This window comes from Montipora capricornis, chromosome 6 (assembly GCF_036669925.1).
Source record: "Montipora capricornis isolate CH-2021 chromosome 6, ASM3666992v2, whole genome shotgun sequence".
In the NCBI taxonomy this organism is placed as follows: domain Eukaryota; kingdom Metazoa; phylum Cnidaria; class Anthozoa; order Scleractinia; family Acroporidae; genus Montipora; species Montipora capricornis.
In genome coordinates this window covers 19,149,435-19,166,934 of record NC_090888.1, presented here as the reverse complement: position 1 = coordinate 19,166,934, position 17,500 = coordinate 19,149,435, and the positions used below count along the sequence as shown (strand labels likewise).

General features: G+C 38.1%; 1 protein-coding gene across 7 annotated transcripts in view; it reads left to right on the top strand.

Annotated features, from left to right (window-relative positions):
• LOC138051717 (gamma-aminobutyric acid receptor subunit beta-3-like) overlaps positions 1-17,500 on the top strand; it is a 54,213-nt gene that overhangs the window by 23,800 nt on the left and 12,913 nt on the right. For 4 of the 7 annotated variants that reach the window (XM_068897972.1, XM_068897971.1, XM_068897975.1 and 1 more), the window contains 7 exons: positions 4,252-4,368; positions 7,347-7,441; positions 9,261-9,328; positions 15,476-15,693; positions 16,086-16,168; positions 16,512-16,652; position 17,500. The exon at position 17,500 is cut by the window's right edge and continues 163 nt beyond it. In XM_068897972.1, the coding sequence (XP_068754073.1) occupies positions 4,277-4,368; positions 7,347-7,441; positions 9,261-9,328; positions 15,476-15,693; positions 16,086-16,168; positions 16,512-16,652; position 17,500 (698 nt within the window). In that variant the 5' untranslated portion in view covers positions 4,252-4,276. Of the gene's footprint in view, positions 1-299; positions 518-2,975; positions 2,987-3,032; positions 3,160-4,251; positions 4,369-7,346; positions 7,442-9,260; positions 9,329-15,475; positions 15,694-16,085; positions 16,169-16,511; positions 16,653-17,499 lie in introns of those variants that run through there. The other 3 variants (XM_068897970.1, XM_068897974.1, XM_068897973.1) reach the window with 3 other exon arrangements.

Genomic DNA, 17,500 nt, shown 5'->3' with positions numbered 1-17,500 from the left:
TTATTTCTATCTTTTTTTGGAATAAGTGTGATTATTCCTCTTTTTTGCGAAATCGAAAGCTCGCCGATCTCGAAGGCGTAATTGAAACTGTCGACTAATTCCTGTCCTCCCAAAATTTAGATAAAATTCGGCAGTTAAGCCTTCCGTGCCAGGAGACTTGCCCCTGGAAAATTCGTTTAGAGAGGCATGCCATTCTTCTTTTGTTAATCGACCGTCAGAAGTGTCGGCAAGTTGGGAGGTCAATTTTGGAAGTGACGGGCTTTCAAAGAACTTATCGAAACAGGGGTCATTTGGGTTTGTGCAGGTGGAAGTATAAAGCTTTTGGTAGTACCTGTGTTTCTCTTTCAGGATTACGGTGGGGGTATCCAGAGTTCGATCATCGGCTTTTAGTTTTGTAATGTAATTATTGGAACGATTTCGTTTCTCGAGGTCGAAGAAATAACGAGTGCTACGCTGTCCTTGCTCGCACCATCTTGCTTGACTTCTAATCATGGCGCCTTCTGTTTTGTGACGCTTTGTAAGTAGTCAAACTGGTTGCCTCGTACCAGTTGGTGTTCTTAATCATGTTTCTGTTAAGTTTGAATCATTTCTTTCAGATATTAAAGAAAACCTGCATTGCGTGCCTGTAAACTAGCTTGATAGCTAAGTGCACTTCCACTATAAACAAGGCATTAGCATGAATTTTCTCTTTTTACATATCCGCATTTTAATGTATGATTGATTTCATATACCATTTCGTTCGTTGTACTATCAGTGTTGATTGTGAAGACGAACTGAGAGATTTAGCTATATGGCTTATACAAACGCAAAACAGACAACGAAAGGGTGGGCTAGAAAATAGAATTCTAAAGATAGTTGTTTTGACACGGAAAAACAGCTTGAACAAGTACATTTGTGTACTTCACATTCAATGTGTTGAAATCTCATTTTGTAAGCTACTTACACTATTCCTTCAGGAAAAAAAGACTTGATGAAATGCGAGTAAGAAGCGTTTAAAAAAATTAGCTGCACTCATCTTCTTGAATGTATGTTGGTATAGAGAAAACTTCTTTTGTTTCTTACGTCTAGGTCATTATAATATTGTTTCGAGTGTTTCAGTCGGTGTCTTGTTATTGTTTTAAGTAGCAAGCCAAGCACATTGTAGTAGCAAACGTTCATTGGTGCTTGAGTCGGATTATTTCGTCTTAAACAGGCACTTTGTGTGCCTGACTAAAATAGTCAAACCATTACTCGGTTTTCCTACTTAACCGTACTATTTTTAAAAAAAGGTTTCTAAAAAGAAGCTATACCGTATGTCACCTTCGAAAAGATATTATAACAAGAAAACATATACCGAAGGTCATAAAGGGAAATTTTTATATACAGATCTGCAGGTGTCAGAGATTCCAATTTACTTGCCCGTAACATTCATTGAAGTTTAATATCTTGTATAAGTTTTGTTTGTAATTTTACAGGTCATATATATTTATGAAAATAATATTAATTTTGCTTCGAATATTCGAAAAAAAAAAAACAGCGCGATCAAAATACATGCATACTCTATTGCTCACGGTAGACTTTGATTAGTTCGATGTTCAACAATTATTTCTACTAAGGGAGGAGAGGAAGTTTTGAAAAATAAAATATTTTTAATAAGGCAAGACGAGTTTAAATGAACTTTCGTTGATGCTGTTGCGTTGTTGAGAATGAGGAGTAGTCAAAATTGTGTCGGTTGTTTAGGTTAGAGGTAAGTTTACTTAAAGCAGACGATTTTCCAGCTGGGTCAAATAAATCAAGCCTAACTTGAGATAGCTTGTAGTTTTTTTTTGTTACAATAATTTTTTTCAGAAATTTCTGCGTCATTGAAGTCGTGACCAGCGGGTGTAAGGTGAAAAAAAATTCACACAGATGTGCTAACTGGAGACCGTTTGCAGAAACAAACTGTTCGACTCTTTGTAAGCAGAATTTACCTGAATCCGAAAATGAACTGGAAAAAATGCCGTCTATCAGTACGTTGTTTTAAAAATCAACATAGGTTTCGCAACGTCAAAGAGACAAAAACTCTCTGCGTGTGAGAACACTGAATTAATTGCTTAATTCTCGTTTGCCCTCAACCAATGAGTTACATGGGTAAAAAGTACGAACCATAATGTAATAACTTCGTTTAAGCTTCGGTTATTCGCTGGGCACTCAGCGTGGTAACAGGTAAAACCATCTTTTTTATTATTGCTCCTAAGTGCTACATTACCCGTATTGTACATTCGACGTGTCCATTGAGGGATAAGTGTTTTGCATACCATTTTATAAATGAGGGTACTTAAAAAATCCATCCTAATTTGTTGATGCACTTTCGTTATATTTTGGTGCCAAGCAAAGGAATAAAGTTAGTTGTAATGAGAGGGGAGAGCTCATTGTCAATATTAATATGATTCTTGGTTTACAAATATACTTAAAACTGATGACAGTCGAGCACTTTGTTGAAAAGCGAGAAACATTTCGTACAGTAAATCTTTCTTTAAAAGTGCACTCGTTTTTTTTTTCTTCTAATACAACAGGCGATAAATGGACCAAGTAATTTATCCATGGCACTCACAGTATTCATTGGTGGAATTGAATTTAATTAATTGCACTTTCATTTTTTACTTGCTTTTTAAGTTGTTCATTCTAATTATATCATTAGGAATGTGTTGAAAAGTTTTCATCTTCTAAAGTGTTGCATTTTAATAAACTTAAAAGCGAGAATTGGAAGAACGAGTCGATACTAGAGACATTATACTACACACTTCGGGATATGGGTCAGTTTCTTGTTTTGTTAAGAGTTCTCGTAGAAAGAAATCTCTGATATTTATAGAGCAGATGTTGGAAAAAAAATATTGGCATGGCGCTATAAAGACAAAGTATGCAGGAGCAAGTTTTGATGAACTTGAAGTAAGAGAATCGAAGAACTTTCGTCTTTCACCTCTATATTTTGGAGTGGACCTGGAAGACATTGGTTGGAAATCTTGCGGTAAACAACCTGCTCCTGTAACGAAAGGAGAGTTGATTATTGACTCACTGATAGGTTTGCGGGCACCGCCTCTTTCCTAGCAGAAAACTGCATAATTTCTCTCGGTGGGAAACGAGCTTTTTATGGGGATAGATATATCGAATAATTCAAGAGAAACTTTCTACAGATTTCAGGTAGAGATGTCGGATGAAAAGTGGCAGATAATCGTTTTTGGACTTGGATAGGAATGATGAAAGTACAGCACGCAATGCAAAATTTGATAAGCTCAAACAATTGCAAAACGAATTTGTACGCGCGCCTTTCAGAGGCCTTGATTTTTCCCGGTAATCACCGAAGAATACCGAAACTGACAAGCGCTTTCGTAGTCCCAAGCAACTAATAGTGTGTCGGATTGCCATGATTTGCAACTTCGGTCTCGGCGACAACATGCAGGAAGAATTGCATGCTGAGGAGAGAAGAATTTGTTGTGGTAAACAACCTGTTCCTATTAACAAAAAAACTGAACCACGAGACATTAAATATTAACACATAGATAGCTTTGGGGGCACTTTTTCGATCAGACAACTGCATAATTTTGCTCTCAGTGGGAAAAGAGCTTTTCATATAACCTAGCCCCATGCCGGCACTGTGGTATGCGAACATTCTCTGTATCTTGCAATCTTGCAAAAGATCAGTGGCTTCGACAAAACAAGCGTTGGTTTAAGGCGCAATCAATGTGAAAGTACCTCTATATTGATTGATTTCGTAAAGATTGGTTAACTTCATATGTGTGCACATTTTTTCTCTCAAAACCATATTTTGAAAGAAAAAAAATGATGGGAGGCCTAAGGGCTAGGGTTTTACACAGTTCATATGTAAACTTAAATATTTGACGAGTAGTTCAAGATATCAAACAGATGAATTAATCAATAAAGCAGTAAATTGGAGGCTATGAAAAGATGTAAAAGCTAAGGTTTCCAAACTTGTCGCCAAAGCGGATTCTTCTAAGAAGCCAAACTCATAGTTCAGTTAGAAAGTATGACTTCACGAAATACCTTGCATGTTTGAATTTTAACGTGTAACAACATCAGCATTGCATTTTCTTAAAACAAAATCCCTTCTTCGACTTGATCCATGTCCTTGTTTCAAACAATTTTGTGGATAGGATGAAACTTCATGGAAAAAACCATAGCGCAGACGATCCTTTACTCGTTTATCCTGTGTTAATTCGTGAGAGAGTTTGCATCTTGTTACAAAAATGCTGTAATGTACTTGATTGTTTTCAGTCTCTGAATAGGTGACAACTCCTTGATGTTGCTGAAGCTAATCTGCCTTTTTCTCTGCGGAGCTTTCCCCCTTTTTGGCCAAGCATTACCTAGTGCAATGGACCAAGAAGCAGAAGAGTAAGTTGTTGGCTTAAACTATATCTACAAAGAAAAGTGCGTTTATTCCGTTCTGTCTGATAGATCGCCTTCGTTTATTTATTTATTTTTTGTTTGTAAAATGATATGGTGAACAATCATCTATAAGGTGAGACAAAGCTAAACTCAAATACTGTCGAATCTGTATATAACGCGGCCGTGTATTAAGCGGTCATCCTCAATTAAGCGGCCAGTTTTCAAAGTCCCGATTTTTTCGCTCATACAAACGCTGTATTTGTTACCTGTTTTAGGCGGCCACCCTGTGGCAGTCCTATGTTTGTCTTTCTTTGTTATTTTTACCTGTATTAAGTGGCCACCCTTGAACAGAAACTCATTTTATGCGGTATTTTATCAGTGTTTAAAATGCGATTCATGATCATCACTATAAAGCAGTGTCGACAGTTAACGACTTGCTCTACAAACACAAGTTTCAAATGCCGAAACGCCAGACGTACGTGATCGACTTTATTAAGTCGTCGTAATTCTTACTCTATTACTTAAACTTGTACAGTATTCTATATTGTCTTACTTTTAATTAGCAACATCTCCGTTATAACTGCACATTGAACGTAACAACTATGAAATGACGAAATGAGATCTTTTGTTATGAACTGTAAGTCATAGAAATACAGCACTGTGTACCGTAGAAGAGTAAAGGGCAATTTATTGTACAATACTTTTACACATTGTTACGTATATTATACCGTTAAGTTTACAAGTTTGCAACTTTGCTTTAAGTATCGATCGCTTCAAAGAGTGTTGATTGCCCTACTGTTTCCGTGCATGGATAGTGTTTTTGTATGATACGCCATTAAATTGGCATTAGACGACGGCCAGTGAGTATTTTTAGTGATCCTGTCGGGTATAAAGCGGCCACCATATTAAGCGGACAGTTCCTCAAGTCCCGAGGGTGGCCGTGATATACAGGTTCGACTGTAGTTGGCAAAAACACTATCCAAGACGACATCCCATCATGGCCCAATTCATCGATCAGTGGTTCCCAGAAGCTTAGTAGCGATCCAGAGATTCCATCGTCGTATTAACTGAGGGAAAGGATCTTTTTTACATTTGTTCGGAATGACTAGAACATGCTTTTTTTCTTAATTCACTCAATCCAAAAAAAAAACAAAACGGTAGCCTCGCAGCTCCTACAAAAAAAAATCTGTGCCGACTGTAAAAATGTCATAAGGTTTTATAACAGCATCTAGTTCAGAAGTGACACCATCCTAATTGTATTTTAGTACAAAATGAATATCATGTTATTTATGCAAGGAAATCCATTCGTTACATAACTCTAAAAGTAGTTTTAACGGTTTTAGCTTCCATACATTTTGTCCTTTTCAGTAAAGTTTTTTTTGCAATTTGTCTTATACCATTTTGAACAGGCCCATACGTATCGCGCGCATTGGCCGGCTAATCTCTCCAAATGAAGCTTCCATTGGTAAATCTCCGCACGGATCAGTTTCATACATTTCAGAAAATTGTTATACCTCTTATTGTAAAAATGCCTGAGTGATATTTCTGGTGCAGAATAAATGAATAATTTTTTTTAATTAATGGTAGTCGTTGTAGAGATTTTCAGACAAAATACCGGTATTTCGTACAAAATGTTTTGGAAGGTTTCGCTCTACTTCTCTCTTGAGTTCATTACACAATAAGAATTGACCTACTAACGATGAAAAGGAAACTGAAAATGAGACTATATGCAAAAGAATGTCAGGAAGCAGTTGCTTGGGATCCTGATCTTCGATCATTAATACGTAGAATTCTGTTTCGTTTAACTTTGCTCTAAACTGAAACTTTAAGGTGGGAATATGTCATCATTCAGGAATATTCCAACTTAAATTAACTCTAACCCAACCAACTAAATAACTTGCCACATTATAATATATTGAAAAGATTCTCCTATAAATTTATTGAGGACAAAAGAGTGTTAAATAAATGATGATCCAATGAAGTGCTGATATATGTGTGAAAATAGACGCCGTCTGGCTAACTCAATAGCCCTTGTGCGTAATGACGTCTGACTAGCTAATTTCACCACCAAGCCTCGAATTCGAAAATTCAAACTTTAAATTTTAGCATGAGCTAAATCCCGAAGGGGCAAACTTGAAAAGGAAATCCACGTGCGAGCAGATATACGTGTCCAAATATATGAATAACGAGGCTTGGTGGGGAAATTAGCTAGTCAGACGTCATCACGCATAAAAGCGCATAAAGACGAGCACCGGTTAATGAAAAGGAGAGCTGATGAATGCCTTTCCGGACAGAGCGTTATTCGTTTTCAACATGTGAAATACTGGTATCCTTATCTTCCAGTTAAAATCGATTCATAACTACTCTGAGAGTTCTTCTCTTCGCGTTAACATGAAAAAGAATACTTGTAATCGAAGGATAACAGAGCCGGAACCCAGATCGCCATCTCGATTTGAAAATGATTGCATAGCTACAATAGATTGCTAAATCAAAACGCACGGCCATATTTAGTTTAACTACAAATAGCGTTGTTCTCATTACATTGGCAGATAAAAGGGACCGTTTTGAGAAAAGTGCTTATACTTGACTAGAAAATCACTGCCGACTCATATAATGTCTGCTTTTATCAGTTTTCCACTTCATTTTGTGGTTGGGTAACACGGAGTCCATATAGTTGAAGAACCATCAAACCTTATGCTAACAAAAGCTGTTAATAACATGTCTCAATAAAAATTTCAAAGGGGGGGTTTACTTAATGGCAAAGTTAATCTACTGGCTTCGTGTTCTTCATCCTTTCTCTGGACGGACGGGACGTAGAAACCGGACAACATTCGTCGGAAGGGTAACACATGAAGGCTGGTCGGCGTTGCGTTGCAGTCTGATCTAAAGAAGCGCATTCTCGTGATTATCCTGGCTACAACTGTTAAAGGGCGAAAGTAGTATATATAATCTAAACGTGACTAATTGTCATAATTCCTCATTAGGGAAGCCTTTGAAGAAGAGAAAACTAGAAATGCCACTGCGATACTGAACCTATTGCTACGTGATTATGACAATCGATTGAGACCCAAATTTGGAGGTAAATTGCAGGAGTTAACTTTGCAACTTAATTTGGTACTTTGTACAATCACGATCTTTTATACGGCTGTTAAGGAGAGAAACCGTGACTATCGATTGCTGATTATGCCTTCTCGTATTACGACGAGGCGGCATGGTCCAATAGCCTTCGTAGCTGGCGGAATATTTTATTGCAGGATTACTTGAACACTCGCGATGCTTGGTTTGTTTTGGCCTCGAGTGGGCCGCGACTGGCATGGGGAAATTTGTTTCTGGGTTGTCTCGGATTTAACTCTACCTGCAAGTTAGGGTTCGTAATCATGTTTGTTTCAAGTTTTTAAAAGTGGGGTGCCTGTGAAATAGCTTGATAGCTAAGTGCACTTCCACTAAATACAGAGCATTTAAATTTACTTTCCGTTTCCTATGGTCAAAGCATAAATTGAAAACATAGACCACTTTCATAAATGGCGACCACTTTTACATTCTTTTGTATTTATGTTAATTAGACCTACTGCCTTCATTTTGAAACAAATATTCTTTTGAAATTTGCTCGTCGAAGCGAGGCGAGAAAGGCTTATTAGGATTAAAACAAAAAAATATTGTATTTGGCTGCCATTACGAAAGAGGTCTATACCATTGCACAAGTAAGGTATCTCTCTTAACGCAAGGAAAACGTCTTCGCCTGTAGTCAAGAGTAGGGATCAGCAGTGTGTTACTCAGAACTGCATGCACTGCTTGTTAATCGCACCTTCTGGGAGTCTGCATAAAGTGATTGTCAAAAAGTCAGCAGAGTACCTCTCTTTGCAAATACGTCATGTCAACCTATTTTTCGTTTCGCAAACTTTCGATCTGGCCTCAGTTGTTCAAATGTCGGATAACGTTACCCAGTGAGTAACTCACTATCCAGATTATAGAATATACTTCATGTTAAACGTTGGCCAAGATTTTCTTACACGCGTTTTAACTAGATGTGCTTTATAGAGCGTTTTCGCTCACGTGACCAGCAGCCATATTGGATTACTGAAACAAAAGAAAGCATTTGCATAAAATTAGAGTTCAATTCCCGGAGGATTAGTTTGGTACACCATCAAAGTCGCTATTCCTTTGTTTTGGAACACCAACATGGCCGCCTTGACGTCATGTAAAAACACTCTATAGCGTGTGCACATTCACAGTTACGTTCCAGGGCAAATAATGAAATCTTTGCAGGGATTGAAACTGACGGATAGTGACTCATCCACTGCATAAAGTTATCCGGCCCCTTTGAACAACTGGTGTCTGCAAGAGAATGGCGAGTTCATAGTAAGGACGTAAAAAGCATGATCCCCGAGGTCTACTATACTTTGAATGCGAACAGGGTTCATTTTAGTTTAAGTGTTTTATAAACGAGGTATCTTCAGAGATGCCAAAAAGCGATCTCGAGTCAAGTTTTACTCCATCAAATGCGTAGTCGAGTAAGTCTCAATGATTATCTGTCGCACTTATGGCCTCCTTGGACCCCAGTATGAACTCGCCTTATGACCCTGGCGTGTGAACAGCCAAGCCAGGGTACTTCCAGCGGTTCCACGAAGCAACAGTGTCACCAGAAAGCCTTTGAATGACATCATACAAGTCACATACATACATATACATACATACATAACCTTTATTAAAGTGTCTAAGCGTTCTAGCTCCTCTTGGCACTAATTGGGGACACATTCCAAACTTATCAAGCTTAACTACACCATAAAACATACATAAAAACCGAAAATTTTAATTTATTCAAACTAAGTACACTTTTATACTTTCAGTAAGTATATGAAAGATCTTAGAAATCTTATATCTGCTTTAATTTTTCTCAGGAAGACCAGTGACAATTTATGTCGACATGTACATTGTTGATATTGGGGAAATTTCCGTAACCAACATGGTAAGAACATGTCTATAAATGAAATGATATTTCTCTTGTCTAACATGTCTGACAAAGATAATAATTTCCCAATCGCTTTCTGCCAAAAAAGTGTCTTGTGCAGTTGTGTGCGAAATGTGAAAGTGTCTCTTGGCAGCGATAATAGCGGAGCTCCGCGCGCGCGGAGCTATTTAAGAAAATATGGTAACCCATCGATGCGAGAAATTTTGGTTTTATAGCCATGACGTCATCAACCGTCCGTACGTACGTAAGACGTCCACCCCTCCATGTATGCGACCAGTATCATGCTAGTTGACAGCATACTTCTTTGACATTGGACCGTCCATGTTTTCATCAATTGACATTTGCCGAAACAAGGTGTCCGCTGACCAGTATAACGTGACCATATCGCGGGCTCAAGCTTAGAGCTCACAGAGGTCAGCTGTTTGTTGACCGCTGACCAGGTACTGGTTTTCGATTGGATTACAGGCTCAACCGAGGTTAACTCACCTAAACATAAGCGAGGCTTCATTTTGTCGCGCGCTTTCTGAGCCTCGACGCGGCTACACGGCCATACTATGTCAACTATAGTTCTTACACAGTCAACGCTTTCCATGTTAAGGTGGAAAACGGTTTGGAAGATGTTTTCTTCCTGCATTTCTCGCTGGTTTCAATCCAGTTTGACGTATCACGATAGCTGTGGTCCACACTGGCGCCTACGCAGTTATTCAAGTCATTCAAGCATCGGAAGGATATAAACTTAAAGCTGAGTGTTTATTTTTAATTGCTTAGAGCTGCTCAGTTTTTCTCTGTATTGCAATTTTTTAGAAGCTCTGATGAGGTTACATGATGCCTGGAGGACCTGTGACTAGAACAAAAACGACTTAAAAGCGAAAGAGAATGCTACGACAAAACAGAATACCAGTAATAGCTCATACTTACAGGAAGAAGTTACTCCACAAATTCTTTCCTTGGGCACTAAACCGTTTGTTATTTTCAAAAAGTGTTTTAATCGGTTTTTCCTTTGTTCAGGAATGAAAATCGAATTTTTATTGTCAACTGGAATTAAATCACAATTATCTGTACTCTTTTGGACATAAAGTTGATTTGTTTCTTTGTTTTGATCGAAAATGCGAGCGAACAAGTGCTTTTTAATCTGTTTGCCCAACTGGTTTTCGATCATCCTCGGAGACCCAGGGGCAGATCGCGGAGGCAAGGGAAAGTCAAAACGGGCGAAAGAAAATGGCGACGAAGAGAAACATAGTAGGGCGAGAAGAGCCCCTGGGGACAAGTTCTTACCAGACCAGTTCCAAACAGCAGAGGTAATCCTCAATTCTGATTGGTGCTGGAAATTCTTTGTGTTTTTTTGGCCAATCAGAGGTCAGCAGGCCGTGAAGTCTTTTCGCGTCTTCTTACACGGAAATCACTTAATCGCCAGACTCGCCTTGGTTCGTTTGGCAAGGTTTTGCTCGAGGAGAAAAGTCTCAATCACAGCACAAAATATACAGGGAATCGTTCGGAATATCGGCGGAGAAATACGCTGGACCTTTTGCAGGTATTGGTACAGTAGCGTATTTCCAAGTGTGCGAAATTTGTTTAAAGATGTCCTCACCGATTTACCTAATAAAATAGCAGCGATTACTTTTGATCTCCTTTTCTTAGTCGAGGTATTTCTAGATTTCTTGCATCAATTGCTGTGGCTGAAATTTTGCTGATCTCCAGAGAAAACGTTTGCTTCTGAATGCTGTTAAAGTAACAGCTGATGTGTTCTTTAATAGCCTTGCAAAGGGCAATACCCAGGCTGTGCAAATGTTCTGGCAATTCCTTTGAGACAATTTTACTTGGATAATGGACAATAATCTGAACGTGAAAAAAGATTAAAGACAGTTGCAAAGAACACAGGAAAGAGATTGTGAATATTTTATGAGCACCGTAAGTTGGGTTGTCATTAATGTTCTCAAGCAACATTAATTTTGCTCCAAGGAAATTTTTGTTTGCTATTTCATATTTCATACAAAAGTGTGCTGTGTGTTCGACAGTAATAACAACAAGGGAGTCCTGAGGTTTCTAAAACAATGCTGAAAGAAATCTTCTCCAATAGTAAAACGAGTTTGGATCCATGTAGTACATAATCTGAGTTGTACCTCTGCAAATATAAAATCTTAACCTTGATATTTCTCTTTACATCAAAGATCCCAAAAATGTGGCAACTTATAATAATTATTTCACATTCGTTAAATATTTTTTATTAATTTGTCGGCGTTATTGGACACATCAGAAAAAGTAGCACAATATTTCAGTTTAGGGAAACAAAATAGAACCTCAAAAAATGAACCATTAGTAACTGATTTATGTACTATTTTCATATTTCCCACAGAAAGAAGGAAACAGCATACTCTTTCTATGGTACAAGTATGTTGAACAACCACAACAATGATATTAATGATAATGATAATGATAATAATAATAATAATAATAATAATAATAATAATAATAATAATAATAATTCTTCTTCTTCTTCTTCTTCTTATTATTATTATTATTATTATTATTATTGTTGTTGTTCAACTGTATCCAGCTGCTTGGGTTTTGAAATCACCATAAATATTATACTCAGGCAAAATGCAAAATGTCACTGCAGCATTAATCTAGATAGACAATTGTTGAAGAGGTAAAGAGCACTCCACAGAATGCCAGAAATGTGGTCACTGATGAAAAGAGAAATTATTTTCTCAGTTTAAGGAATGGGAAAAAGATTACTCCAATCTTTACAAAAGGGCTACAGCTTCATACCTGTGTAATACTATTGCAAGGCAATGTTTTAAAGGGTGTTTGCTGGGTCCCAACTGCTGCTATGCTAATGGTACAGTGCTGCTCAAAGGCCCTCTAAAACTTGTTGCTTGAAAAGTATCTCAAAACCAATTCAGTGAGCAGTATTTTGTTTTTTAGATTTTGAAACCATATCATAATTCTGTGACCCAGCACATGATGTGAGAAAGAACTATAAACTGAAGAAGAATTTGAAATATTTAAGAAAAAGCTGAAAGATGAAAAAAATTCCACTGGAAGAATGCAAAATAACGCTTCTCACTTGTTTCCAAACAAATCAGGGAACGACGCTGGACGAACTTGGGATAAATCTGACCAAATCTAACAAACTATTTCTGGTTGTATTAATCTTGATTCATTAATGATCCTCTAGAGCGGCTCAGGTGGCATGTGTGACAATAAGCCGGAGAGCACTTGGCGGAACATCTGTTCTGAGCCTCCTAAAGGATAAGGATATGGCATCTTTTGTAAAAAGTTAAACTAAGTAATTTGCGAAAAACTTGAAACTTAAGGATATGCCATTATAACAATGGCAAATTTCATTTTCTAGTACACTGTCAGTGTAATAAAACATGTGTTTCTACATCAACATACAGTGTGTGTATGTATACAGAATTATTGGAATTGTGTATACCTTGACAGATATTCCTTTGCTTGATTTTGGAAAGCAGTGGCAACTTGATTTTGGTGTTTGGGTGCTTTCCTCATGGTGATTTTTTAACTCACCAGGACAATACATCACCGAGGATGGTGGAATTGGCTTAATTGGTACATTTTCAAAGGGAATTCTATAACCTTTTTCCATGTCACTGTGACAAGCAGTTTCTGCATCTTGCCTCGGTGTCAAAGGATAAAGGGGATGTCTCCTTTTCAACAAGTGCTTTGCTGAAATGGCAAATGACGACCTTTTTTTTTCCAGATTGATTCCAGCCTTTTGTGCACAAGTGTCGCACAATGCACCAGAAAGACCATCATCTGCCTGGACCTTTAAGTTTGATAGAAAACCTCTTCAAATATTCTCAAAAATTTACCATAAAGGTTTTGCTGTCTCTGTTTGTTAACAAAAACGTAAGGACGCACTCGACAACAGGCATGACTGAACTGTTTCTTTCGGTTGGCTCATCGTGAACAATATCGTGAAGAGAACACGAGCTCGATAGCGTTGAATTTAATTTGGCGCGCATTGAAATAAAGTCGTGCTGCGTGTGACCCGTGCGATCAAGAATTTCTCGAGATAAGCAAAAGTTATTGCCACCGCAATTCATGTAAGATTTCTAGAAATACCTCGACCAGGATAAGGGGGCAGAATGAAAATAATTGTTTCATCAAAAGTAATCGCTGCTATTTTATTAGGTGAATCGGTGAGGACATCTTTAAACAAATTTCGCACACTTGGAAATACGCTACTGTACCAATACCTGCAAAAGGTCCAGCGTATTTCTCCGCCGATATTCCGAACGATTCCCTGTATATTTTGTGCTGTGATTGAGACTTTTCTCCTCGAGCAAAACCTTGCCAAACGAACCAAGGCGAGTATGGCGATCAAGTGATTTTCTGATTGGCCAGAAAAACACAAAGAATTTCTGGCACCAATCAGAATTGAGGGTTACCTCTGCTGTTTGGAACTGGTCTGGTAAGAACTTGTCCCCGGGGGCTCTTCTCGCCCTACTATGTTTTTCTTCGTCGCCATTTTCTTTCGCCCGTTGTCTCGCCCGTTTTGACTTTCCCTTGCCTCCGCGATCTGCCCCTGGGTCTCCGAGGATGGTTTTCAATGCGCCTTGACAGTGACAACAAAATTTTGCCCTTATGTTATAAACACGTAATCGCAATGAGTTCTCGTAAAATTAGGGCGAAATTTCACTAGCTTGTGTTTTCAAAAATTTGTGTAAAGCACTGAACTAAACGTTATTCAAGTGTTGGAGCGGATATTGTTTGAAGTTCGTCCTTTCTTGGTTGCATTGACGTATTTTGCCGATTCTTGTTCCAAACCAACCTGGCGTGTTTCAACGAAATACATCAAAATGTAAATGATCTCGTTTTCAGAAATAAAGTGGAATAAGTAGTTTAGTAAAACTCTTTTTTTTTGTACCTTGAGCTGACAAAGTTCTTTTATGGCTTCTAATTTTAGCGTGATTCCTATTGACAGTTGACTTTGAAATGGCTTTTTTCCTTGTCCATTCGTTCACTTTTCTTTTAAAACTCCGATGCGGTTCAAGAAAAATTCATTGCCAAACTGGCGAATTCCAAAGTAAATTTCACTCGAAAAACCGATATCTTACTCATCGCTTCGTGATTCATGCGATATCGGTTTTTAGCGTAAAAATGTACCGTAGAATTCACTAGTTTAATAGTCAATGAATTTTTCTTAAATTATTAAAGCAGCAACTGGAAACATCAAAACGCGGACAATTCGTAACCTTTTATTTTCACTAACCCAATCAGGCAGTAAGAATAACTTTCGTTCTCATGTCGTTTATGTTCTAGTCATAGGTCCTCCAGGCATCATGTAACCTTATCAGAGCTCCTAAAAATTGCAATACAGAGAAAAAAGCAGCTCGAAGCAAATTAAAAATAAACACTCAGCTTTAAGTTTATATCCCGATGCTTGACTTGAATAACTGCGTAGGCGCCAGTGTGGACCACAGCTATCATGATATGTCAAACTGGATTGAAACCAGCGAGAAATGCAGGAAGAATGATATGTCAAACTGGATTGAAACCAGCGAGAAATGCAGGAAGAAAACATCTTCCAAACCGTTTTCCACTTGAACACGAAAAGCGTTGCTCGTGTAAGAACTATAGTTGAAGTCGTATGGCCGTGTAGCAACGTCGAGGCACAGAAAGCACGCGAAAAATGAAGCCTCGCTTATGTTTAGGTGAGTTAACCTCGGTTGAGCCTGTAATCCAATCGAAAACCAGTAGCTGGTGAGCGGTCAACTTTAAAAAAAACAGCTGACCTCGGTGAGCTCTAAGCTTGAGCCCACGATATGGTCACGTGATACTGGTCAGCGGATACCTTGTTTTGACAGATGTCAATAGATGAAAACATGGATGTCCAATGTCAAAGATGTATGCTGTCAACTAGCATAATACTGATCACATTGGCATACATGGAGAGAGCTCCGCTATTATCCATTACGTATTTTCTGAAATAGTGCAAAAATAATAGTAAATCTTATATCTCTGAAGTATTAAGGCGCGCGGGAAAAGAAACTTAGGTCAAGCTGGACGCTCATCTGCCACAAATGATGCACATGCTTAAAAATCTGAAAAACGAATAAATCTTTTTGGCTTTTTGAATAGACGGTGTGTTCTTGTAATTCTGCATTCTTTTTACAGGAGTATGGGATGACAATGTACCTTCGACAAACTTGGGAAGATCCGAGGCTCAAGTTCAAAGGAACTGAACAGATAGTCGCCCAGGGAGATCTCTTAGACAAAATCTGGATTCCTGACACCTACTTTAACAGCGAAAAAAAATCGAATTTTCATGAGATCACCAAGAAAAACTACGTACTGATTTTCCTTCCCAACGGAACCGTCTTCTTTAGCATAAGGTATGAATAGTCTAACTAACTCTGTGGATGAAGTAAAATCTTTTACATGAAAGTGGCTCCAACAATTGCGTGACATTATTGTAAATACTCTTAACGGACTAGTTGAACAAAAAGGGAGATAACTGGTCACTGAAAGTTCAAACCGATTTGTTTTGCAATTGAATTGATTACGGTGTTTTTTACGAAGTTCGGAAAAACAGAAATTAAAACGCATACCTCCCTTAGACCGCATAGAGTGGGTAAACAATACGAAGAAAGAGAATTCAGGAAACCCCCTGTCTGATTGCTGTGCTACTTTAAACTAAGTTCATTATTATTGATTTCTTACTCATAAGCCCCTTTTGGCTAGTAAGAGTAACAGGATGACCTTTGCGTGTCGAATGTTCTTTTAGGATTTCACTAACGGGTGTCTGCCGCATGAATCTAAGGACATATCCTTTGGACAATCAGTCATGCAAGCTGAATATCATGAGCTGTAAGTTGAGCTGAGCTTTAGCGTTTTTCCATCTTAATCTTCGACTTTGCTATTAGTGCCATATCATGTGGGAAATACGTTCGATTTGTGCTCTGAGAACTACGTTTAGGATTTTTATCCTAAGTTGAATTGCATTCGTCAAATTTGCCCAAACAGAAAATCCGAATCCTTATGAAAAGATTCGAACGGGCTTACGCTAAAAAGACGATTTAAACGATTGCTGCAAAAATCTCCCTAGTGTTTTTTTATACTGGGTTCAAATTTTGACCACAAATGGTATCACTCGAAGAGAAAAAAATATTTTTGGCCCACTTTAAAACCTGTATGTGTTTTGATTTAACAGATTCCTATTCAAAAGCCGATGTAGAATATAAATGGAAGCGTGGTCGAGTTAAATCTGTGGAACGATCTTCAGAAATTTTCCTTCCACAGATGGATCTTGTTGATATCCAAGCCGGGGAAAATATAGATTCATACTCTATTGGTAAGGCTTTAATAGAATACTCTTCCGAGTGCATGCTTCTTTGCAGAAGTCGACTGTACGACCATTTCATTACCAGTTACGACGTTATTCGAAAGGAAAGGAGACTGTTAGGAGAGCTATAAGAGCCTCCGAGAAGACTCTTTAGCCAGATGACAATGGGCCATTTAACAATTGCTTTCTCAGTGACCTAGCCTAAGAATGGCTCCAAGGCTGCCGGTGACCTTGTATTGATACATATCTCACTGCTTTTATCATGTAAATTGTGCTGTTGTAATTCTAATTAGTCTCCATCGCCACATTAACATAAGAAAAGCACAAAGGTTTGTGTCAAAGCAGGGTCACTAGAAGCCTCGCTTCCATTCTTAGTCCAGGCAACCTAGCTACAATTGTAAAATAGTCTATTGTACTGCTGCCTTCTAGACCCGAAATTGTCCAAATGTTGCGTTCACGCAATACGTTTTTTCAATTGTCATTCATTCCAAGTCCAACATTGAGTCAGCCTATTTGTCTATTGTTTATTGAACCGCTATACTTGGATTAAAAATAGGCACTTTTCTTACGCTGCGTCTAGGCCAATTTGGGTATATATCTTGGCCAATTCGGGTATATATCTTGCTCTAAGGCGATGGATTCTTGCCTAAAACTTAATTGTCACCTAAAACTAGCATTGTCGTTAAAGTCTTCCATGGTTCAGCGTTAGAGCCACTGAAACTCATGTGACTCTTGTTGAGAATACGTATTTGTTTCTATTGTTTCTATTATCCCCGGGCATCATTTAAAAAAGAAGTTTTCTTTATTTACTTAGGAGTTATAATTTTTCTTAATATCCGTTGCTCCTCATTTGCAGG